The sequence below is a fragment of the Phaethon aethereus genome (assembly GCF_964289735.1).
Source record: "Phaethon aethereus genome assembly, chromosome: 21".
In the NCBI taxonomy this organism is placed as follows: domain Eukaryota; kingdom Metazoa; phylum Chordata; class Aves; order Phaethontiformes; family Phaethontidae; genus Phaethon; species Phaethon aethereus.
This window is the reverse complement of record NC_138597.1, coordinates 9,275,436-9,302,121: the sequence shown is the minus strand read 5'-3', so window position 1 is coordinate 9,302,121 and position 26,686 is coordinate 9,275,436. Positions and strand designations below refer to the sequence as shown.

General features: G+C 44.1%; 1 protein-coding gene across 2 annotated transcripts in view; it reads right to left on the bottom strand.

Moving 5' to 3' along the window:
• Nucleotides 1–26,686, bottom strand: part of CAMTA1 (calmodulin binding transcription activator 1) — a gene marked incomplete at both ends in the record, with an annotated part of 311,800 nt that overhangs the window by 268,943 nt on the left and 16,171 nt on the right. For both annotated transcript variants that reach the window (XM_082009441.1, XM_082009442.1), the window contains one exon: nt 19,377–19,495. In XM_082009441.1, coding sequence (XP_081865567.1) covers nt 19,377–19,495 — 119 coding nt within the window. The remainder of the gene's footprint in view (nt 1–19,376; nt 19,496–26,686) is intronic.

The window sequence follows — 26,686 nt, the reverse complement described above, 5'->3', positions numbered from 1 at the left end:
CAGTGCGCTTTCAGCCTGACGAAATCCCAACTTTTGTTTGAGGCAGATAATGCTGCTGAAGGGATAAATAGCTGTCGTTCCTGCCCTCACCATCAAAGCGGGCACAAGCGGCTGCTTTTGTTCCCGAGACGGTTTCTATCCATCTTTGCTCTGTGCTTCCCCCCCCCGATGAATTTTGAATTTGGCCTCTTAATTCGCCAGGAGCAGCAAATGCCTTTTTAAAAAAATAAAATTAAATTTAAGCATCAATAAATCAACCGAGCGGCTATAGAAGAGTGGAAACCCCCTTTTGTGTAACAGGAGCCAAACCCGACGCTAGCCCCCTTTCCAGGGTCTTCTTAGCAAGGGCGCCGATTCCGCTCTCACTCACCGCAGCAGCGCCGCCGCCATCGGAACCTGCCGGTAAGCTCCGCACGTAAACCTCCAGAAAAAGCCATGATTAGAGTTGCAGGCAGTAATCACAAACCCTTAATTTACAGCACGGTTACAGCGCTTGCCACATTCCCCTGAGTCAGAAACCGTCCCGAGACAGGGTTCTTGCCGCTCTCCTGGTCACATCCCCAAGAACTCGCCACCCAACAGCCAGCTCACGGCTCGCTTCGCTTTTCCTGACGTGAGCACCTTGGCAGCAGCTCTGGCTCGGGGTAAGCGAGCGCCGCGCGCTTCCAGGCAGGAATCGCCGCCCCGTCCCTCGCACAGGCAAACCAGCCTCTCTTTGCTTCAAAACCATGGCCCCGGCCTTCTGCTCTTCCCGGCTCCAGCGCGCAGCTGCACAACGACCCGTCCTGCGCGCCGCCGGAACCGGACGCGCATGTGCAATTCCCACCCAGAAGTGCCGCGACTCGGAACAGCCCTCGGGCGGCCGGTAACGCCGGGGGTTAAAGAGAAGCACGTTTTGGTCTCATGAAAAACGCTCCCCCGGATTGAAGATCGGGATGCCGCAGCAAAGCAAGTTACACATTTACTTTCTATTAAAACATCTAAACAAGAAGCTTAAAAGCTGGTATACGTTTAACAGAAAGGCAACGTCAAAGGAGCAGCTTAGCAGGTACCTAAAGCCCAGGCGCGCCGATGCTGGGAGGTAAGCAATTTAAGGAGGGAGGCATTTCTTAAAACTACGCAGAAAGGGGGGGAAAACCCAACCACGTACATCTGAAGAAGTCTTTCCGCTGTCTCTCCCGGACAAGGCCTCCCAAAGCCTTGCTGCTGCCACCTCTCGCAGGCTCGCTCCGGCAGGCAGCTCTTGCCCCCCAAGAACTTCCCTATAAACCACTTTCACAGCTTATTAGTCTATTTAGCATGCTGCGTGCTTAAGCTCTTTTGTTTATTTTTCATTTGAGATGGCAGGAAGAGAAGATCCCACAGAATAGGTGAGGGTGCTACCGCCTGCCTTTAACGGCAACTGTTCGCGGTAACAGCAGTTAGAGGTCACGGGGGAGATGCAAACGACGCAGCTGATCGGTGTAACAGTTTATGCTCTAATTTTCTAACACCTGAAAAGAGGCTGCTTGGTAGCCAAAAACCACCAAAACTACGGCTGGTTACTGCCAGGCCAGAATTCCTCCGGGAAGCGGAAAGTCTCGCTTTACGAGGCCAAAAGCCGAGCCCGTCTGCAATAAAGTCTGGCGCAGCGCAAGCACGTGCGGCGATAGCCGCCGGGCCAGCAGCGAAGCCCCACGGGGACTCGCCCAGAACCCAGACGGATGCCACTTGCCACGTTTAAGAGCGATGCATTCTTATTTAGCGACTGGCTGATTTTGAAACACCCGCAATACTACAGCTCCATCAGTTCATCTCATTGCCATTGAAAGAATCGGGACACCCATATTCTATAAAACAGAATTAGATTTAATCCCCCCGCGTGTTTTAGAGATCGCCCCAAAGATAAGTCTCTACTTCAGTCATAAACCTCAGTTTAAAGTTTATTTAAAAAAAAAAAAAAGGGAAAAGCAACAGCAGTGTGGGTGGCAGAGTGGCAGCACGGGGCAGAGAACAGCCTGGGGTGGGGTGTTTTGTTTTCTTTTAAATGATCGTATTTAATTTCTGTTTGAAGCAGCACCCCAGCTGAAGAAAGCTGCGTGTGGGAAATGCTACTTAGCTAGCCTTATCAAATAAAAGTATTTCGGCACGAGTATATCCTATGCAAAAGGAATAACCTCTTTTATCTAAAAGACTTGAAAGAAAAGTTTTACAGCTAAGAACTAAAGAGAGCTTTCTCTGCTGTTTTTCATGAACTTTTTTGATAATCCTGGATGAAACGGTCTAATTCACAAAGTATTTTAGGGCAGAACTTGGAGGTCCTATTGGCAACCAAATGGCTTGTGCAGCCCAGACGGATCAAGTATTCTATATATAGACTGAAAAGTAGACAAGTGGCTCCGGGGCTCGTTGGCGAGAAGCCATGTGGCCCGTTGGCCATGGATGACACTCACCATGAAGGGTCCCAGCACCCACTGCAGGCTGGAGGCACGGTAACGGCCCTGGATGCTTTGCTGGCTACCGCTCGCTCGACCCTGCGGCGCCCAAGCGCGTCGGCTTTCTTGACGTCGTCGCTCGCAGCCTCGAGCTCCCCCGACACCGTCACGCGGGAGCCCGCCTGCGCGGGCAGCAAGGGCGCTGCAAGCAAGCACCAACGCCGACCTCTCCCAGCCGCACTCCCAGGGGACAATTCACGCGCCGTCCTTGCCGGAACAACACAGCTTTGGCTTCCCTGTGATCGCCGTTTCCTCAAAACTCCGATCTTCCCTGCAAAATCTGCACATTAAATGCCTTCACAGCACCCTCCTGTGGGGATTCCGTGTCCATACAGAGACGGGGGCAGCTAGAAATGGGGCGCGCGAAGGAAATCCTCCTCCTCCGGCGGCGCCAGCAAGGACAGGCAGCCGGAGCTGCCTTTGCCGGCTGCTCCGAGCGTGCCAGGCTGTCCTGCTGGCACGCGCCACATCCCCGCTTGCCGAGCGGGTCTTGGGGTACGAGGCGACGCCGAAGGCACCCCAGCACAGCCCGAGGGGACGCAACCACGGCCGGGACGGGGCGAACACGGGGCCAGCGGCGCACCCAGCACCGCTGCGCTCCTCCGCTCGGTGTGCACGGCGTGAAACCATCCAACGTGTTTGGTGCGAGTTACCAATTCACGAAGCCAAGTAATGGCAGGTAATTAAGGGGGGGGGGGGAGGAGGTTAAACCAGATTTTCCTGTAGTAACCGCTGACAAAAATGCCACCTCGACTACTTCACTTCGGGTTTGCAATTGCTGCCCGAATGGGGTGTGTTAGAATCCTGCTCATTGAACTGCAGCAATCTCCGTTTAGCAGCACGCTATTTTGGAATCACTTACGCTTTAATATTTTGTTTTTGTAGTGATGCTACATCTTAATTCAGATACTTGAAAGCATTTTTATCATCAGCTACAGTGGTTTCATGCAACGCTTTGCCACGCGATGAAAACCAGACAGTTCACTAATTTCTAAGAGGGGGAAGACTCGAGAGAGTTTCTAATTATTACGTTACTACACATTTACGTTTAACAGGAAAGTTCCTATGTTACTTACACCGTTGTTTACAGCATTCAGAGTGGCATCAAGATACAGAAATCCGATAGATATCATACACCTTCCCACTTTTTGCAAGAACACTGTAAAATTAGAGTTGAATAAATCTTGAATTGGAATTATTGATTACCCTTTGGGTTACGTAGTAATTTAATGTGCCCCACCATACAAGGCTTGCAGCGTGCACACAGATCGATTCACTCGTGCAACGTGCAACAAGAACATTTATGCAGCATTATTCAGTTTTGAAGCATCTCACACCAAATTATTTCATCTTAATAGATGATGCTTCTGTAGGAACAAACTGAGTTTTTTGCTTCCCAAATCAATAGGATTCTTAAAAAAATTTAGCATACAAATATTAGGTGAAGTGGACAGACACACACACGGACAACTATCTGGTGGTTTAGATGCTTTGAAGAGAGTAAGTCTGACAGCAGAGGGATGATGCTCCCTCATTTACTTCCTCCTCCTAACCAGCTCGGTTCTCTCCGTACAATTATGACTTGGTAATGACCATTTTCACTGTTTTCTGGCATCGCACATTGCTACCCGCCACTGGAGCGCACGAGTATTCCGCCAGTTGAAAAGACAGGTCGTTTATGAAGTCAAGGGCAAAACTACCAAAGCACACGGGGCCCATTTGCCACGGTTGAGGCGGCTGGCCAGGGGCAGCCGGTGGAGGATGGAGGGCCCCGGGAGCGCCGAGCCGCTGGCCCTGCACCAGCAGCTGCGGTTGCAGGGCGGCCAGCACGCAGCACGCCTTCACCGCTGCCAGCACGCCTTCGCCACGGACTCGCTAGCTTAGGTCCTGGCACAAAGCATATGTTTCCAGACAGAACTGCAACTTGCGTCACCGTAGGTGTGTATGTCAATGTCGATGTACGTGCAGCCGGAGAGCGGTAAAGAAATGCAAGTATTTGGTGGATTTTCAGTTATGATTTTAAAAGTTTTAAACCTAGAAGCCATGGAAAAAAACCTGTACTTGGAACCCCTCGTCTTCCTTCGTTATCCCCAAACAGAACACTAACGCAATAAGCTGCGTTAGATGGACTTTGCATTACCAACAACGGAAGTACTGTGAGGATGCAATACACTCCAGAACAATTTCAACATGTAGAATCAATCAGAAATAAGCTGTCAGAGATGAGGATCTAGTTTGGAAAATTCAAGTGCAAAGCTGCAATTAAAAATTGCTTTTCCGTTGCTGGAAAGCCTTTGCATATTATCATACTGGGCAGTAACTAAACCCTCCTCCTGAAAGTTAAAAATTCACTGCAATCATGAAACTATGAGAAAGAACTGCTCAGCGTATCGCCGCTAGTTTGCTGCCAGATCCTAAAGACATTACTGAGATCTACAGCTGCTCTTCCAGGGCAAAGAAAGGCTGAGGTTGATGGCAAGTGGGTGTGCGGAGGCGAGGGCTGAATCCACCCAGCAGAACCCAGAAAGGCAGAGCAGGCAGGAACTGCAGCACGACAAACCAAGAACACAATTTTTGTTGTTACTGTGCCACGGAATGCGTGCCCAGGGAAGGCTGGTATTGGGTAGGAGCCTCTTGTCATTAACGGATGTACGAGATTACTCATTATTACTACCGTCAGAAACTACAGCATCATCCAGGCAGTAGCAGCAGTATTTTCTGGATGAGAACACTCTATTTCTACCTTAAAGAATAGAAATTCTTCCTCTGCTACCCCAGCCTTGCTTAGTGGATAGTAGAGCTATTCCCAGCTACAAAGAAAATGTGTCCTAAGTGGAGAAGAGAAAGGCAAATAAAGTGTTTGATAAGGAAGTCTTGCAAGCTCTAGTCTTTTCCGGGGGGGAAATAATCTCAACAGCTGGAAGGACACCTTCCCTCACATCAAGGTCAGATCTTCCAAAGGAACCGAGGCCACAAGGTAGCACGCAGATTGGCCCCAATCGAACCAGTATCTCAGAGTACCGTTCCCAATCTGCTTCCTTCTACGCACCTCCCAGAGGAAATGCACGTGCCAAAGCATAAACCCTCGTTATCAAATTACACATGGGTCCAGCTACTGAATTAGTAGTTTCTTAGCCTCTCATCAGCCTACCGCCCTGCTAACACATGAGGACCAAGGAAGATGGGAAGTTAACAGAGCAACTTGGGTGACCAAGTAGTAGCGCTTCTCATCAGGAATTTACATCCGAGCACTGCGGCACCTTTCCCTTCCGGATCCCTCACAAGGAATGGGGAAAAGCAAGTCGTAGTATTTGTTTCGTACGTTCAAAACAACAGGAACATCACCCAGATCGAGACTAGGTCCAAGTAATAATCACTGTAATTAGCACTTCATTCATATAATTACCAGCAGACCCCATAACATTTTACAATGGCGGTAATTACCCATATTTTACAGCTGAGGAAACAGATACAGTGCAGGTGAATAACTTAAAAGAAATCATCAGTAAATCTGTGGCACAGCCAGAGACTGCAATTATCCTTATTCCCAGCCAAGGCTCTCCCCAGTAATCCATGCTGAATTCACTTCTGTCTCGTGGGAACGAATGAAGAGAAAATAAACACAAACTGGAATTTCCAATGTCTAGAGGAGCTGAAAAGCAGACAAGCCAAACCTGAAGGAGAAATAAAAACATATTTTTATCACCAAACATTTTCTCACCTGAGGTCTGCAGCTACGAGCGAAGAAAAAGACAGAGGACCCTAGCTCTAGCACATACGGAAAGCAAACTGCAGGGTTTCAATTGCTATAGGAGTTCTACTTCTGTAAGGAGAGTAAAAGCAGAAGCACAAGACCGAGGCGGGGAAGGCTGCCCAACGGCACTGGCTCACCCCTTCAGCTATCAAAGACCTTAATGCATTTTGAGAATTTGAAGATTAAAGCAATAGCAGTAATTAAATTATTTAAGGACTTTGAAAAACAATATACGCAGAGAGCAGCAAGCAGGGTGAGAAGCCTGGGAAGTTCACCCCTAACCCCAGAGGAGAAGATCTCCAAGCCACCGACTGCCAGGGCTCTGGTCCTCCCACGGTCAAATGGCGGGGTGCAACCGCCCGCAAGGCTGGAGCGGCACTCAGGCTTATCCCCCGAGAAGTGAGGATTCCCCTTCCCCTCCAAGCACGGGAGCAACAGGATTCTCACGTAAAAGCCACCAGCCCTAAACCACATTAGTAGGGGACGGTTGCCCATTTGTTAAGCTTACTGCGTACAGACAGATTCCACGCAGAAATCCCTGTTTCCTCAGCTATAGTCTTGGGGGGTGGGAGATCTGTCCTGTATGCTTTTTCATCCTGCATGTTTGGATGAGTTTTATTATTAATCAAAAAAACCCACGGTTTGCTTGTGTTGACTGATACATCCGTTTTTCAAAGTAGTCCAGACTGAAGTGAGCAATTTGTCAGTTGCCTATGTATATTTTATTAAATGAACAGCACATGCAGATGATTGATCCACAGGTGTGTCTATTGGGTTAAACAAAGCAGATTAGGTTAATCCGACCCCAGCTGCATTACCTGAACTGCAAGACATGCAATGTTCTAAATCTAGTAAATGTGCCGAGTGTTTCATTTTGGCCATTTAGCCTTAAGGAGAGCATATAGAAGCATCCAGCAATAGAAGATATTGCATAAATTTCAAAATTAAGGCTTGTTTCAGGAGTGGATGTTATCAATGTTCTGGCTTTGAATAACAGAAAAACCTCGTCAGCAGGAACAAATCTCTCAATAGAGTATTCTCTTAATATTTAAATAGACAAATGTTTTGCTTTGCCAACATTTTACAGCTTTTATGTAGTTCTTTAAGTGTTTGAAGAAAACTTGTATTTTAGTTCCTGTTCAGTAAAAAACAAGCTCAGTAAAATGAATTAAGTTCCATCATCTCTTGCCATAAAACGGACAATTGTTGCTGATATTACCTACTGCCATCCAGTAACACTGCAGCAGAAACCCAAAGACAGACATTAAGTTCAGGTAAATCATAATGCTATTGCCACGTTAATGAAGCAGCTTTACTTACTAATATTTACTGTTGTTTATACAGGAAACTGAGAACAATTCCTATCCTCTCCTTCCAAGGGCTGCACCTCCTCCTTCCTCAGCAGCTCTAGCATCTGGGAAGCCCATGCAACAGCTAAACAGGCATAATCCATATTCATTACACTGACTTCTGTGAATAACCATCTGCATCTAACAGAATACTTGGAAAGATCATCAAAAAGAGAGCATGCATCATGCTGCGTCACCCGAACACCCTGTGAGATGTACCCAACTATTGCCATCACTACGAGTGCTTACCTTATGAAAAGAAGGCAGGATGGACATGACAAAATAGCTCCTGAAACAAGAAATCCTAGCCATCTTTTAACCTCATGTGTTTTTGTTATTGACTCCAATTCCCAACACCAGACATTTTTATTCCATCACTTTTTTCCCCCCCCTCTCGCTATTTGTTCTACCAGGAGGCAGCTGAAAGCCAGCCCTCTGTGCAAAGAAGGGAGGTTCCCTTTGGTTTCCAGATGTCTAAATAAAAGGTTTTTTTAAGAATTGCTTTCCTAGAAAGTCAGGGCATTCACATCTAACTGCTGCCGATATAAAATATGTGTTACAAGGAAGAGAAAAATAGTCTTCAAGGAGTTTTTCTTGGGCAAAATAAATATTTTTTCCACCGAGTTTTAAAAACCCCGTTCGGAAGGCTGGAGAAATAGCTCGAGATGATTTTGGAGGACCATACTTCTCAGGCTGACAGGCAGCATTAAAACCAGAGTAAGAGCCAAATTCCAGCTATCCAAAACACGCTCGATGTAGGAGCGGCAGCCTGGTACAGCAGAATTTATTACTCTAGGCCTACAAAAACTATTTACAGCTAAAATTTGGAACAGGAGGGAAAAAGGAAAAACACACCCGAACACTTCAAACACTGATGTAAGCTGTGGTTGTCCATCTCAGCTCCTAACCACTGGGTCAAAGAGAAAAACAGGTACATCAACACAGAGCAGACAGAATTTTGCGAATACTGTTATTGACTGCCACGTTATTTTAACAGGCGACTCTGCAAACACAATGACGGGCAGTTTAAAAACAGAGATCTTGCTGCTTAAGCACAAAGATTAGTGCTGGAAATACCCTTTTCTCAAGCACGGATACCAACTAAAAATATGAGATGCTTCCTAAACCAGACTCTGGTGATGACGGTGCATCCCCACCGCTCAGGGGTAAAACCTGCTGGGGCTCAGCCCTCCAAGCCTTGCAGCGGACTTGCGGGTAAGGCAGGCAGCTCAGGCTCAGCCCCGCGGGCCGGCAAACACTGTGGCGGAGCTTGCTGCAGCCTGTTTCGCCAGGGAAAACGCCAGCAGGAGGGTTTCCAGGTGGGCTGCAGGCTCCTCCAGAAGAGCCAGACACGGGCAGTGGCCAGGTGAGGTCAGCAGAGCTGACCTGCAACATGTGAACGGCTCACTACAATTTTAATCTGTAGGTCTAATGAACGCTATGAAGTTTTATAAGCATCAACAAGGCTCAGAGAAGACCTAAATCCATTTCAGTGCTCACTTAGAAGCTTCATCTGTGTGCAATTAAAACTTCAGCATAAAATGTTAGAGGATAAAATAATGAGACACTTAAAAAATAATCTGTGCTTCAGTGGGCCGTGCTCAGTAGGTTTCATACGCTCATTTGCAAGATAAAAATAGAACCTGGCCAAAATCTGTCTTATACGCTGGTACCCCTTCAACTGAAAAATGGGAAGAAACAGCTACTAAACTTTGGGGGCTTTACTATCCCATGTAAATACATACCATACTGCTTCTTTAAGCACATCTCAAAGCATTGAAAACTTTCCTTTTGGCTTCAATGATAATGTAAAAATAAATGTAAATTGAGTTTCGATTGAGATTTTCATTTTGGTCTAAAGCCTAATCTTTTATTAAAATAGCTATCAGTTTTAAGCTGATCGATAGAAAAAGTTATCTTCAGGACAAGGAACAAAATTTTAACAATTTTTTTTCTCTTATTCATCAGAGTATCTACATGCTCCCATGATTACTTTGGGCTATGAAAATGTGATGGGGGGCAGGGAGGAGAAACACCATATGTTTTACTGATCAAAAGAACTGCAGAGAAATGTAAATTAAAACCAAAGATGTGCAGAAATATCAAAATAAATTAGATTAAGTACTGGGAGAACACAGGTCAAAAAAGTAATGTACTATACAAGAAACATACACACAGTTAAACTTAAAAGAAGCAAAAACCAATGAAAATTACATACTTTATTTTTTTTAACAATTGAAATAACTTTTATTCCAGAAAAGCCAACATTACATAGCTTCATTTAAAAAAAAAAAAAAAAGACATTTGGGGAGGTCAAAGAACGCTACAGTTTAAAACGATGAAATGTTACAGCTTGCACACCAAAATTAAAAATGAAATGAAATTAAAATAATGAAATGGTTACCAAAGTAATGCAGGTCAAGGGATCAAAGGTGAAGGGTCACACATTATTAAAAAGAAATCCAAAAGGGCGTCTGCATCAAGATCTCTGCAAAACAAAGGAGCTTCAGTGAGTAAAACTAATACCTTCCATGGAATCACATCAAAGCTCTCGCAACTCACACACAGCACACGGCAGTGCCCTCCGGCCGTCCTGCTCCCACCGGCACCCCGAGGCGCCTGCTGCGGCAGACCCTCCTGCGGCCACCCCGGCTATGGAGGTTGACTCCTACTTCTGACAGCCGCCTTTTTTTTTTTTTTTTTTTTTTACCCTCCCTGCAGGATGGCCTCTATAAGTCCTTCCATCTCCATATGGGCGCATTGGTTTCTTATCCTACAAAATGTGTTTCCAGAGCTCAGGATAAAACCCAGCATGGCCCAAGTGCTTGAGCTGCGATGCACAAAGCAGGCAGTCCTGCTCCAGCACTGACAGGTTCCCTTCGTCAGGGAGGCTACTGTTTAGGTAAGAACACGAGTGGCAGTCCGTACAGCTTTTAGATCATCTGTCTTCGGGTAAGTACTACATGCTCTTTCGCAGGAGTTTGCTTTATTCATTCTAACTGTGGGAGTATGGTAACTATTGACACACACGCACACGGATCTCCTCACGTCATAATATATTGGTTTAACGCTACAATAAAAAGGTAATTCAAATGTGGTTACCAAGACACAGGCCTCTCCTCCTGGAATTTCAATTACACAGAAGCTGTAAAAAAAAACCTTTGGTACCCATTTCCAAGCAAGATGCAGCCAATTATCCATACTAAATTTATGCAGAGCGCGTAACATTTACGTCAGGTAACTTTAGGAGAAAGACACCCACCAAGGGCACTACATGCCTTTTCATTTCAGCGTCTCTCCCCTGGCCTGGCAAGGCGCTAAGTTTTTTGAGTCTTTCATCTGGACCAGAACAGCTCCATGCTTGCAGCCAAGAAACAAACCCACCCCACAAAACCATGTCTTCATAAGGCAAAGCAGCCACCAATGATAGAAAAATCAACATATTCAAAGTTGAAGTGTACCACAATGATCTAATTTGCCTGTACATTTTTCCAGAAAACACATCGCATCTTTCTGCATCCCTCCTGCTTTATGTGTATCACAGTCAAGAACCCACCAGATGAAGGCAGGAAGGTCTGTATTCAACATCCGCCTCAGCAGCAGTGTCTGACAAACTCTTCTGCTAAAGTTACTGCCACACGTTGGAGTTAAAACTAAGTTCTTGCCATTATTTCCAGCATTTATCAATTCAAATTTTTGTGAACCAAAACAAGGAGTCAGCTTCTCCACTGTTATTTCACCCATGTGCTGAGGCTGGGTCCTTCAATTGCCATTTACACTACATATTTGTAAGCTGGCCTCATTTTGGAGGAAAGCGATTTGGAAATCAAGCCACTTAGAAATAATTCAACAACAAAGACACGGATTTGCAGTGACTCAGCAGCTACTTAAGTCCAGAAGGTATTAATGTGAAACATATCATCAGGAAGACCCCACACGTCAGGAATTCCTCACAGGAGAGAGATGGGGAAGTGAACACCGTCACCTGTAGGCAGCTGCCTGCGGCTGGACAAGGGCTGGCAGCGCCCCTTGACACCCACCTGAGGCTCCCTCCCGACTTCTCGGGTAACACAAAGTTTGCATAAAGATGAGTTTTAAGTAACCCCAAGAACATTTTGCCCGTGGGATGGCGACTGGCTCGAGCAGCGCACAGGGCAGAGCCGGAAAGCCCAGGGCCTCACCAGCATTTGCTACCTCCACCCCGCTGCCCACTGGCCAGCAAACGGCTCCCTGCTCCTTTTCTTCTGACCCCAGCCGTGGTGGGGAACAACTGGGTGGAGACCCGGTTCCAAAGGAAAGAACACAAAGACTTTCTTTAATTTCTCCTCTATTGCAACAGACTTCTCCTCTCCCCCACTCTCCCCCCAGGTATACTTGGTTCCCCCCGATGCCCCAACAATAACTCCTTTTGCAGGGAAAAAAAGTGGTTTCACTCTTAGTCCTTTTTCTTAAGTACTACCCCTCCATAAAATCTTCACTGTTATTTGCGAATTTTTCCTTCATGTCTAGTTTCTTTTTCATCTAAATCCCCCAATTTTTCTCTTCAAAATGAAACAGCCATCCTTGGAAGTAGCGAACATGAGACTGAGAAGACAGGATTTCAATCACTTACAAAATGTAATATCCTTGGTTTCCATTCATTTGACAAGTGAACCAATTCATTTGTGTTTATATATGCCAGTCCCTGGCAGACAGACATTTAAATTGACTTTGTAAATTGACTTTGTTGTAACATTTTCCTTGTAAAACGCAGTACAAAGTACAACTCGGGTAGCACACCAGCGAATATTTCACTAGTGCTGGGCAAGCCAGAGACCCAAATACGTGATGCAGCGGTACCTACCGCTACTGTTGGTGCTCCCGTAGGTAAACAGCTAAATAATAATTAAAGCACTCTGCTGATTCTCTCACATTTCATCCTTTGTACCCAAGAACAATTCTTGTCTGCTCTGTCACTTGGTGCAACACACAAATCAGTACAGCCATTTCCCAAACACCCCAACACAAGCAGCTGCATCTCTACATACAGGAGGAGGAGGGCATTCCCCACCAAGCCTGTATACAAGGCACAGCCCCATGAGTGCTCAAAACAAACCAACTCCGCCCCAAACTAATTGCCAGCAAGTTTCAAAATCTGTAAAAATACTCAGCGATATTTTGATAGGTTACTAATGTCAAAAAGCCAGTGAGTTAAATACCATCAGCATTTCACACTCTGTGTATAATATGCTAAAACTAATTATGAAGTAATTTTTTTCTTTAGCTATCATCAAGTGTAAAAAAAGTTAATTTAATTCATTCAATTGAATTGACTTGGGAAAAAAGCTAGGAGGGCAGTATGTTATCCAAAACAATACATTTCATCTGTTTGCTATGCTCTACAGGATTCAATCTGGTCCCAGGACTGCGACACATTAACTGTACAGAACTGCAAAATCAGCCATTTTAAAAGACTTATCATTATACAATTACAACATTGGTCCTAACATTAACAAAAGAGAAGGGAAAAAAAAAAAAAGTCAGATTTTCCTAAGAGGAAGATGAGGAATCTCTATTAGAGCATGAACAGCATAGCAGGTATCACTGCTTTTGTTTAAAATTGCCAGGAACAGTAACCTTTCAATTCTGCTAAATCACCGAGCCTGCTCACAACATTTACTAATTATGTAAACATGACTGAGAAACTGCAAAAGCAGAGCCAGTAGCAGATTTTCTGCTTTGTACATTAAGCAAAGCACAGAATTTCATTAATTTCACAAAATAAACCCATAATGAAGTGCTTCTGTTAAAGAGAAATTTTCATCTCGTTCACTGATCAGCCCTAAATCATAATCACACACGCAGCGAGAAAAGCCGCCCACATGGGCTAGATGGCAACCAGTCAGGTGTACAAACACTTTACTCTTGACTCTGCTCTAGTTGGGGTGTAAACATTATTTCCTTGTGATTTCATTTTCAGAGCTTTTTCTTCTCCTTTATAAAAAAAGCAGGTTTTCTTACATTTCTGTTGCTGGCCAAGAGGATGGACACGCACTGGAAACACAGTACCAACGGCTGGTAGAGCACACACCTTCCCCAGCTATAACGCTAGCAGAAGACCACCACGCCACCAGCGACAAGGCACATGAGTCAACACCAACATTCCCGATTTTACAGACGCTGTGGCTGTTCCAGCACTTGGCAAACATTATTCCCTCAGCTAGGCACTTCCTTTCATTCACAAAACCTCGCCTTAACTTGTTTAAGCCCCCGACTCAGCACAAAGCTAGGGGCAACCCCACGTGCCAGACCAACGTGGCAGGAGGAAATGCTACACAGGAAGCGTGCGCAACCCAGACGGTGACCACTTCCCTGCTACTCCTCTAGCGGAGGATCATCAGGTGGAACAGAAAGCAACAGAACTTCTAATAATAGCATTTGCCAGTACCACCATAATATTTCATACTCTGTGATCACATGGGCAGCAGGCAATTAGTCAAAATTAAATATTCTCACTGCTCTTGAGAGATCACAGAGCCGATGCAGACTGCAAGGACATTCCAGCTTTGTAAGCGCTTGGCAGCTACAGAGCTCTCACAACAACGGCCAGCCTCTGGCTTCAAGAAACTTTGCTCTTAAGCAAAACACACCTGAACTAACTTATGTTTAATGCTTTGCATTAAACTAAGTACACTGAATAACTTTACAGTCCTCAGGAAACTGTACTAGGCACTGTTGCTTTTCCAGCAAGTGTTGCCATCCTGATGGCACATGGCAGACAAGATGTCGTGATCTGGAGAGCCACCCCTTCCTCACTCTGACTGTGGTGAAGACAAAAGCTGATCCCACACACTTGCTCTCAACCCCATAAATCTATAACACATTAAGCTACTTTGGTAAATAAGGTATGAACTGGTACAGTAATGTAGAGGAGTGTTACAATACACCATACCATCCAGGGCAGCCTTAAAACAAACAGGTGTTTTAAGTTTTCAGACATAAGAGTTAACCCTAAAAGGCAACTTAAAAGCATTAAAAAAAAAAAAAGGTAGTAGTAGGCCATACTGCTCCATCTTTACCCAGAATGGTACTTCGATGAACAAACTTGTGATGACAGGAGCGTGCCAGTAACTGGCTGCCTGACACTGCTCTGCCGAGGGACTGGGGGAACTGGAGTAGCAGGTGGCAGTCGACATATCACTTTCACCTACGCCTTACTGGTGTTCCATAGCGTAATAGCCAGCCCAAATGCTCGAGACTCACTTCCCCAATCAGTCTGGGTCCCTTACGTCTCGAAGGCAATTCTCCAAACCTTCAAGATCTTCTCTGCGCTTTAGAGAAAAGACGGGAAATAACTCGATGTCAAGCAGAAGAGGAGAATGTCACCGATGTGCAAGCAAAGCAAAAATGCAAGACCACATCAGAGATGCCAGTAAGCATGCAGCTTGAGGTCCCCAATGCAGTATCATTAAAGAATTTCTTCCTGTGCCACATAATGCTCAGAGGGTTTTGTAATTGCACTTATTTGCATACTACCAAGCAATAAATATCTAGGCCTTCTGTAAATCTGTAGCAAGCTGATGCTAGATATCACATTGCAAAATGGGGCATCTCTGCCTGACCCCCCAAGAAAAGCATGAGCACACAAACCAGTTATGCTGGTTTCTTCTACCATGGAAATTCCAGGCTTTTCCCACCAGAGAACGTAAATACAGAATACTGTCAGAAACATAAGCCCTAGGTAGCATTTTACATTTTGGATGTTTAACTTTTTCTTCTTTCTCTTACTGTGCCATTAAGTGTTTACAAGGATGATTAATGACTGCGGCTGCCAACCCCATTAATGAAAGGCATCTCTGCTCAAAGCTGCAATCCCGCTTTTGGCAAGCACTGCGCAGAGACAAGGTTACTCCGACACCCTTGAGCCCCTGCACCCACCCGTACCGCTGCGAGCGCCGCGGCCTGGGAGCTCCCGGTTCCCAGGTAACTTGGTCACTCGATAGAAAGAAGCAGGATGCATTTTCCGCAGAAAACCGCTCTTGCTGCCTGAAGCAATTAGCGGTTAACGAGCCAGCAACCTTTGCCACCCCTATTAGGGGACAAGGCCAAGGGGGTGCCGGCAGCCACTGGGCAAAGTGGGCGCTCAGCCGAGCGCCTGGACGGACCCGCAGACGTCCGCTCCACAGGGCAGTGCTTTGGGAGCATCAGCCCTGCTCCCGCCGGAAGGCGGCTGAGACCCAGCGCTCCTGAAATCCGCGCTTGGTGCACACCGCGAGCACGCCAAGTAAGCTACAAGCAGCACCACGCTACAGGGAAGTCTTTGCTCTGCCCGCTCAGTAAAACCAGAACTGTATTACACAAGTACTAAGACGCTTCAAAATGAACGACAACTAAAAATCCAAGAGCAAGGAACTCCCTCGCATGCAGACAGCATTGCAGAATTTTCTGGCAATCAACTGATTTGTCCTCACATAAGAAATAATATGAAAATCCCCTTTCTATCCTCCCCCAGAGCAAGAGAAATAAGCACACGCACGCTTTCACAGGCATCTCAAAAACTGTAAATCTGTAATTAAATTGCTTGGCTGAACTTATGATTTTGTATCTCTGGTTAAAAAAAATTAAATTAGAAGGAACACTTCCTTCACTAGGAAATATAAAACCACTATAAACTTGATTTAAGATGAGATGTCATCTTGATATGGAAATATATTTCCATCAAACTTTCAGTTAAAACTGCGTAATATGACAGAAAGCAAACATCTCAATAACATGTTCTAAGCATTTTTAAATGCTCCATTTCTCTTGCCGCTCATCGCGTTATTTTACTAAGTGTAAAGTCAACCGCAACCTATCCAGCTCTCAAAGGATATTGTTTCTCCATACCAATTACCCAATCCAGAGCAACATATGACCATTATCCTCAATCTGCAGATGAAAGCACTCAGAAAAAGTTATTTGCAGCGTTCCCATGGCGATGCCCTGGTAGAGGAAAGAACAAACCCCAGCTGCTCCCTGACCCCTGCGTTCAGCATCGGCAGCGTCTCGCTCGCAGATGCAAGGGACTCAGCAGCAGACCCGAGCCCACGCGCAGCGCCTGCCCTTTACGCTGCTAGCAGCCCCAGTGGCTGAAAATACATGTGCTCTTTATTTCCAGGACTCGCAGATGTGTGCAAGGACCACATTTAAGTTTCCTTGAAATATCCCCATGCAAAGGAGCAGAAGCAGCAATGCCTAAGGGTTAAGGTGAGCAGCCAGGTGGTAGTGGTCCCTGACCCCCCCTCAGGATGTGTTCTGCAGCACATCCCGCACCAATTCCCACCGCGCTTACGTCCTGGAGAGGTCTACGGCAAGATCGGACACGGTGAGCTTGTCCGAACACATACGAATTTGAGGGAAGACAGCAATGTCATAGACATGCTCAGATCTGTAAGTTACTTTAGGCATTTTATTTCTTTTATGCTTTTTAATAAACCTCCCTATCAGAGAGACACCTCGCAAGCAGTACCAGTGATTTTGAAGTCAACACAAAGATTCTGGAAGGACCACTGTATAAAATACATCTTTTTTCTTCTATATTTTACAACTCGTGCCTTCACCAGCATAGACGGAACACCTGTGTACTCAGATGAAAAGCTATATTCCCTTAGGAATGACTCTGAGACGTAGCCGAAGATTATTATTCAATTATACCCTAAGAAAAATTCAAGTTTTATAACACTGAACAGAATTAAACTTCCAGGTTGGGGGTAGGGAGGGAAATAAAATCTGTAAGCTAAGCTCCCTCCTCCCCCGTAATTAATACAAATTTTCCAAGACTCCATCTAGGCATAAGAGTCTGCCTTTTCCTCCCTTTTTGTTTTTTTTCTCCTCTGAACTAACAAGGCCAAAAATCTCTGGCCACAAGAAAAGCTCTTCCTTTTAAATAATGCAATAGAGAAACTGCAACTGACACACCACGTACGCCGGCAGAGACAGCACCAGTAATAACCCACGTACAGAACCAGCTCCTTGTCCCCACTGAGTGGCAGCCACAGTGAGAGATTTTGGAGGAGAGAGAGATACAAACAAGTGTGACAAACTTGACATTCAAAATTACATAAATGGGTTGGTTTTGGTTTTTTAACATACCAGCTGCTGTTTTGTGATTATTAGCAAACAATCCCTGTAGAATTAAGGTATGAGACAAACCTACACCAGCCACATCCTGGCAAGCGCCATCAAAACCATTCACTTTCCCCCTCTCCAGAATGCTGACACGTCCTTCAGAAGGAAGGCTATGCTCCCAATTTTTTCTTCTAGCCTAATACACCTCGCAAGCACCTACGCTTTCCCTTTTGCATCACACTTATGAATAATAAGCATTCTCAGCTATGTGATTAACTTCGTTTGCCACATTCTGTACCCTGGGAGGCTACACACACCAAACATTGTTCAAGAAGAAAAGCTGAAAGCCTGCGTGTGTAAATGTATACATCCCCTCTAAACCAGGGACAACAGAAATGCCAGAGAAAAGTGACTAAAACCCAACAAGCTGCTTCCAATAAGAAGGAGCATCATTCTGCCACATACCTGTGCAGAGAGCCTTCTTTCTCAACTGTCTTTGTCAAAACAGCATATTTTAGAGCCACTGGAATTGCTATTACTCCATGCCCCATTCCTATTAGCATAAACGCTATCACAGAATAAATTGCAACCCACATTTTCTACAATTTACATTTCAATTCAAATGACCCAAGCCAAAAACATCTACACAGAAGAGCCAATGCCAGCAACTCCCCCCAGAAGAGCCCATTAATTCTGTCACAGTCCTTCCTATGTTAAACATAGATACTTGACTTTAACTTTCAGACAAACGAACGAAAGGGAGTAAAGGACTCCAACTCTGAAAAATACACACATGAACTGATCCATATTTGATTCTGCGCTCAGCTTGCCACTTGCAGGCATTATACTCGTGGGTACTGTTTTTGTTAACACGTTTAGATGTTACAAATGATTGATTAGAGGGACAAGATACTAACGGCAGTTTTACAGCAATTTCTCAAAGTTGACTGCTTCTATTATTAAATGATTCCCACAAATACGACAAAAGGTACTGTAAAGACAGTGCTACTAAAAACTAAAACTATACTGTGGGTATTGCAGTATAGCTTCCAGCCTTGCTTCCCAGAAGGAATAAAGGCAAGGGATTGTAGACCTATTTGGATTATTCTTCAACTTCACCTTGGCCCACCAGACATGAGAATTTTAAATACTTCTGTTTCATTTCAGTGAACTCAACCATGATGCATTAACAGGAGATATGCAAACTAGCACATTCAGAGTAACTGGATTCCAGTATAAAACGCCCAATTCTTTGGTGTCTCCTGTCCTTAACAAGACTTCTCAGACAGGAGTAAGCTAGTTATTTCTCAGGACCCTGTTTGGCAGGAAAGAACAATGCACTGGGTTTTTTGTTTGGAAGTCTTTACAGATAGTAAGATAACATTTTGTTTAACATGATACCAAAACATCCATCTAATTTTAAGCAATTTTGAAACATGTCGGTAAGATAATACAAGATTTTCCCCTTCGAGACAAGTGACATACACACATGCGAGCAACAGACTCCTACGGTACTAGTAGTCTGCTTCCACAATTGCCTTCACATCTAGTTTAAAGCTCACTTCCAACCTGTAATAGGACTTTATTATTTAAACAACAGGTTCCAGAGCCAGGGAATTTATATTCTGTAACTTACACGGCATGCTCTCAAAAAATAATCCATAAACATCAAGTAAGCAGGTACATTTAAGAATAAATAAGAGATTTAACTACCTCATTAGTGTTCCAGCGGTGCCTCTCTTTCGGTAAACTTGAACATTTTGGTAGACATTCAAGCAGCTTCTTCGGTAAAAAGATTTTTACATGACTGCCATTGCTGTTCCCATGATCATCTAGAAAGAAGAGGAGACACGTGATGTGTACAGAGGAGAACAGGCGGTTTCCATGAGGAGACCCTAGCTACAAGAAGACTTGGAAACCCACCAGTTCACTTGTCAAAGAGCAGGCAATTTGTCATTGCAAAGAAGAATACGGCTTTCTCTTGAAATGGCACCTTTATTTTACAAATACAAATACAGTTTAATTCCTTGTGGTTGCAAAGCTGGAGGAGAGCTTTGATGGATTTGTGCACGAGAAGCCTGTGTGTGTGCTTACCTGTGCCTATTTTAGCTTATTACTTCCCTCAGTGACAAATTTCACAAGCAATAGCGACAAAACGTTATAGAAGCTGTGACCACAGCAGCATGACCTGCCAGGAAAGTCATAAATGAAGTTCCCACTTGACAGGATTTGCAACTAAATAAGAACAGAGCCCCAGTACCTGCTATAATTTTGTCAAGCTGCAGCAGAAATGCAACTCAAGGTCTGTTAGTGCATTTAAACCTAAAATGCGCTGTACCTTATTACTTTTCTTTCCACGGACAGCTCAGAAAGTGAATGTAGTTCCTCAACATGCGAGTGAGGTAGAGGGATAGAAACCTTCCTGCCTCGCCACAAGCAGGCGTCTCAAAAGCAGAGATACTGAAGAATACAAAATTATTCTTTTTCATTGGCTAAAAATGTAGAAGGTGCATTGATTCCCACTAGAAGACGAGACTCAAAAAAACCCAAAAGCCAAAAACGGCCCCTGCAAGTCCCAGAAGCATTAACTTTATTATGCCTCTCTATCACCCCTCTAATACTACCTAAAGAACCAGAGCTTCCACGAACTGTGCATGTTTATAGACCAAGTCAGTCCTGCAGAAAAGGGAACCAGAGCAGCAGGGTAAGACATCCCAGCTACAACACTGGAGTTTTACTAGCTCTCCTTCTAAAATCCCCATCTCTGCCTTCTTCCACTATTCTCATGCTTCGCATGACAGATACCGGGCAGCGGTATGTCAGAAGTACACTTATTCGCTGACATTTTACCCTACAAAATTAATTTACAGCCATTTCCCATTTGGAAGTGTACAGAAAAAGGATATTAACTTTTTCCTTTTACACATATAATCACTTTATGTCATTAAACAGATGCCAGCATCACGATAAAACTCCTCTGTGATTACGATACAGAAGTTTCCCCATGACCTGCAGCAAACCAGAGAGGACCTATCCCACAATCATTTTAGAAAGCGGGCGAAGAGCGCAAACCAGCAGCTAGACATCCCTAGTATTTTTAAAGCTTGATTATACTCTTGGATGTGTCAAGTTCAAACAATGTACATGCTGTTAAATCAACTACTCGTGCAAGCACAGCAGATGAGTTTACAAGGTAAGCAGTGATGTGTATGATAAACGTGAGCTGCTCTATAATTTATGAGCACTACGCGCTCCCTGAGTTATTGGGAACTTTACTGTAGGACTGGGTTAAACTAAATCAAGAGGGTTGCCAGTTTTGTACTTCTTCCTGGGCGAACAAGCAGTCAGGCAGTATTGATCCTTGCTGAACTGATAAAGAAATCAGGAAGAAGGTTCTCTCTATTATTTGTTTGTATACCATTCCAGGATTTCTAGCTTGACACTGAATATCTCAGACCATTACTCCACAGGGGTTTTTGGCCGCATCTTTTTCCCAGTGAACATTCTGTGACCACCAATTTGTTACTTCCCACCACCTCTGGCCACTCAAGGCTTCAGAAACGCGCACGTCATGATACTCAGCATTATGCACAGAGACCACCTCGCCTGGGGCAAAGCACGGAGCTGGGCAGGGCCCTGCCGTGACGGCAGCCCCCAGCCAATCCCACCTGTATTTTCAGATCCGCCATCCAATTTAGCTGGTACTTACTTAACATTCCCTAAGTTAATTTTATACCGTTTTCATTTCTCATTCAAAATATTGCATTGCACTACATTCAATTCATTAGGGTGGCAAAGTATTTTACAGCACACATTATTACTTTTATCAGCCAAACTACATCCCCAGTTACATCTCATCAGCTTATGTTCCATGGGCACATTTTAATTGACATTAATTGTATTACTTCCCCTTACCTCCGTATCAGTCAAGTCCTCTATCATTCATTCCATTATTTTGCAGGGCTGGCAGACCTCTAATTATTCAGCTCGTTTTATTAACTTTCTTCCACTGTCATCAATTATCAGTATTATTAATCCAGAAAGTGCCTATGGATAATAGACCCCTTAAAAATGTTTTGGGAGAAGTTATCAGAACTTGCTGACTCTAACCCTTCCAACTCCTGTTGTTAGCATCTCACACTTTTGTGTCATTATTGCCATGGAAGGTCATTTTCACCGTCGCGTAATATGGCTACATCTGACGTATGCTTCTCTTTTCTGCGTTTAGCAATGACATTCCTTCATTCCAGAAAAAACCCAACATGGAAAACAACAACTGCCACCTGCCTCAATCTGACCGGCTTTCTGTTAAAGAATCCTCTAGCCGTGTGGCCGGAACAACACACAATAATCATGTTGTGGGACATGAATCCTAAATTCAATGACCTCTGAAACAGGTTTGACCTTGGAAAAGGACCAAGTTGGCCAGTGAGCTATGAGGATTAGGAACAAGAAAGTGCTTCGCCCCAAACAATGCACAACGCTTGCTTTAGAACTTGCTTCCCTGCCCTACGCAGATAAAATGGGGGGAGCCGGGCACAGAAGAGGAAGATTGCTCTCCCAGCTGTGCTAACGGTGCTGGCAGACCTCGCTCACCCCGGCCCTCCACTCCGTGACTTGGCTTCCTTCATAAAGCGTTTGCCCTCAGCAGATCCCCAGGCATCTCCCAGGATCTGTCATCCCCACCTACAGAGTTCATGTTCCTCCAAATGAACTATCGCTTTGCTACTCACTTTCCTCACAAATCATCACAATCCTTCCAACTAAAACACGTAAATCTTTAGAGAGGTGGAGCAAAAAAAAAAAAGGGGGCTGTCCTTTGGTTGGAATCAGAGCTACCATTTCTAGTCAACCTGATGTACACACTCACCTACCATAGAGTCTTCTGATAAAGTCAGAGGAATACGAATCAACACTGCTCTGCATCCACACCTGCCTTACAGAGCAACCAGCACATTCCGGAGGGAATATCTGACATTTATTCAAAAGTAAAATTTCCTCTGCAGTTAGAAAAAGGAGCTGCAATTTCACAACGCTTATTCGATTTCACTGTGCAAATCCAGGCCAGATCTGTACTTGAACTTTCTTCCACGTATTATTTTTGCTACGGGTGCGACTTACGACACTGTGATCTGCAAACCCATCCAGTGTCAATAAAAAGTGCTTTTGCAAGCAAAGCTGCACTTGCACAAGGAGGATTTGCCAGTAAAGCTGTATCGACGTGGGGTTTTTTTTTTTAGTGCAAAGCTGGCCACAGCTCAAAAACACTTCCCAAGGCGTGCACAGCCAATTCTGAAAACTACAATAAGGAAGCTCTATACTAAAAAATAGCAGCCCACAATGTATCTTGTTATAACTCAGTATGAAAATCCAAAATTTAAGTTCCATTAGCAATCTTCAAGATTACTTAGTAGCAAACCAGAAACTCGCTTAAAAATAAGAAAGTACAACTATTATAAAGTTCATGGAAAGTTCTGTATTAATTATACCACATAAACCCTTTGTAATTTTATGGGTTTCTTCATGCTCCTTGCACTTTATCCTCCCAAGGGATGCAACGCGGGCCATGAAACTTTAAAGCACACAACAGCAAATCACACAGTGAGTCTATGCTCTACCCCCAGTCTACAAACACACTCCCCCCCCCCCCCTTTTTTTCTTTAACCGGTTCTTAAATCTTCTGTGATACAAGAGATGAACTTAGATCTGCAGACCATTTAACTACCGCAGTTTATCAATATAACATATAATTGGAGCATACAGAAATGGCTGAATGGGTGTTGACCAACTGCTGATTTGCAGACAATTCTATACTGGGAATAAATATAAGGAATAAGCCTATAAAATCACAAACACAAGTTTTATAAACCCATTATTATGAAGTAATAGTTAAGATGGCAAACTTTAAGTTATCTCACAAGAGAGATAAAAGGTGTTTAAATGTTACAAATAGGTGTTTTGGTATAAAACAAACTAAAATCGCAACATCATTATTAGCTACTTAAATGAAACGGGAGGGTGTCATTAACCATCATGCCACTCACCACGCTGCTGCCTAAGGAGCGGAACCAAGTAAATACAGTTCAGAAGGGGCACCCATGAGAACACAGTAAGCGTAGGCTACCCAAAGCCATGCAGCCTTTGGCGTACTGACAGTATTAACCCATGCACCAGTCCTCCTCGCAAGATAAATAACGAATATGTTCCTTATTTAAGAGAGCTCAGTAGTCACTACCCAAAGCAAAAGCACCAACTCCACTGCTCTTCCTTTGGGTTGTGCTTCGCAACCCTACTGGCTTTTCTGAAGCTCTTCCCCTTTGCAAAAAGCTACTCTTCCAGTAACTCGCTTTTCTAAAGATGATATAAGCCATAGACAAAAATGAAAGTCAAGATATCTAGATTCAGTCAAAAGAAACTTCATTCCTGGCATTTTCCATCACTAAACAAGCAGCAATATAAGCAAAACCAACAGCTTTTGGTCTGTTTTCTAGAAATATTTGGACAATTACAGTTGTAAATCTCTTGGCAGAAATAGCAGATTTCTAAATATCAATACAGGCTAAGATAAGATAACCAGGTCCAGGTCTCCGGCACTGCTTTCCCAGTAAGGTTTCCCAACCTTACTGGGAAACCTGGCCGAGCAAAGGCATTCCTAATCCTTCACCGTGAAGGATGCAGGCAGCCCCAGAAGCAGCCTGAAGGGAGGATGACAATGCAAGGACAGACTAAATAGCTCAGGCAAAGGTAAAGTATTTGAAATGGGAGCAAGAGAGGATGACACACAAACCAGAACGCATGCAAGCTGCGACCGCTGGCTGTGGGGAAAACGGAAGGAATGAGGGAAACCGAAAAGGACGAGGAAGAAATCATAGGAATGGTAGGAGTTATCAAGAATCATCAATGAAATAATTTTCCCCCAGGAAGTTATTGAATCTAGACTAGTTTCTTGGAATAATTGTGATAAATACTTTGTTGCTATGACAAGCTCTACAAACCACTCTAAAATTGTAAGAAATACAAATATAGCTAAAGCTCTGTTACTGCCGAGTATTATCATCCCGGTTCTCCCCACCAACAACGCGCTAGTTGCAAGTTATCGTATCATTTTCACATAGCAGAAACTTTCTTGACATTGTATAACTGAATTCAATTTAAACACCAAAGTTACGTAAAACTGCAAATGGTGCATTTTGGGGAAGAGTTGATAGCACAATTCTTCTTAAGGAAAGCCTACATGCTGGTTGAGAAGGTCTGGTTTACACAATTAGCTATTTATTTCTTACACTTACATTTATCACTGTGCTCAAGGAGTCTACTTCCCCCAGCCAACAAAACTGGCTACCCTATTTCACAGGCTCCTTTCTTCCCCTCTGACCTTAGCAGGTGGTTTAAAGCACCCTGCTAACCACACAAGAAAGGACAATTCGGTTAAATTCAGAAGGTGCACAAAAGTAACAATTTTAAAAACAATCTTCAGAAGCACTGAAACTGCACAGTCACTTCAACTTTTTTCCTGCAGCTCGTGTTCATGCGTGGCTTCCACCGTGTTGCTCTTAAATATGACAAGGGCAACGGAACAATTAGACCATTGCTCACTGTCGCCGACAATTAATTTGTTTTAGATCTGTCATCAATTCCTTCATCCCTTGGTTTTCACTAAAATTCCATCATCAAATTCAACTGCAATGAAAGTAAGGAGAAGTGGATATTATTAGTCAAGCCTAGCAAAAATAAACCACCCATTTATACAGTTTTCAATACTACAAACATTTTCAATACTACAACTTTTCCAGAAGTCCCAAAGTACTGGCTAAGGCTAGCAAAATTACTTACTCTGAACCTATACACCAGCAGCCACCGCCCAGAGATATATTTACCTTTTTTTTTTTTTTTTAAACACTATGAACAGTTTGAATTTGGAAACCTAGCTGGAGAGCTGGCAGAAAAAAAAACCAAAAACAACAAAAAAAAAACCCTTGAGCAAAGATGCTACGAGAGCAGGAAAAGGACACCGAGCTCTCCATTCCCAGTGATAACGGGACCTTGCTCTTGTGCAGCCAGTGCCGTAACTGCTCCTCGGTACGAAGCCGCACCTTCAGCGTCACCCCAGGAAGAAGGCAGGTGCTGCACCCCAAAGAAGTGGGGTTAAGAGATGCCAGCTGCCACAGGCATACTCGCCTTTCAAAAACCACGGGGTTTAAAACAGGGTAAACACAACACAGGCCTGAAGGGGTGCAGGAAGCCACAGAAGGTGAAAACATAACACAAAGCAAGGGAAAAAAATGGAAAGAAAAAACTCAGCCAGGTGTGGAAGAAGCAGCCAGGAAACATGGAAGATGCAAGAAGCTGCTGGAAGCACTGCATTTTAATTAACCAGGACTGCATTCCACAACACACTCTACCAGCCTCATTTCACTCCATGGAAAGGTTTGGGGTTGGTGTTTTTTCCCCTGCAGATCTGTTTGGTTTATTGAAGCAGAAACAGAAGGGACACCAAAAAAGGAAGGTCACATTCCAGCTCCCTCTTCCTGAAGGCTGCCTGGACAGGGAGGTACAATAGCTATTTCCCCTTCCTCCGACAACATATATCTTTCTAAGCAGGTCTTTTAAAAGACTGCATGTTTGAGAAGAACCATTTAAAAATTATAGTAGCGTAAAGTTAGCACCAAGTGTTGAAATTACATTTTAAAAACATTTGTTTTAACCGTACTTGTACATAATCCTTTCACTGTTTCCCGATACAAGAAATGAAATCTGAGTTAGAACATCTGCACGAAACCTTCCTACAGAAGTAGCTCTAAAAACGCACACAAATAAACAAAAAAACCTTTGAGACAAAGTGTTTGGGAAAACCATTAACAACAAGAGATGTGGATTTGGATTAAAAAGCTAGAGCTCTAAACAAGCCTCATGCCTTACATCAGGAATCTTGCATCTAAAACGGTTGTAATACCTAAAGTACTCAAAAAAAAATTTACCTCACACACACACGTAGTTGCTGCTGTTTGGAAGAAGCAAATCAA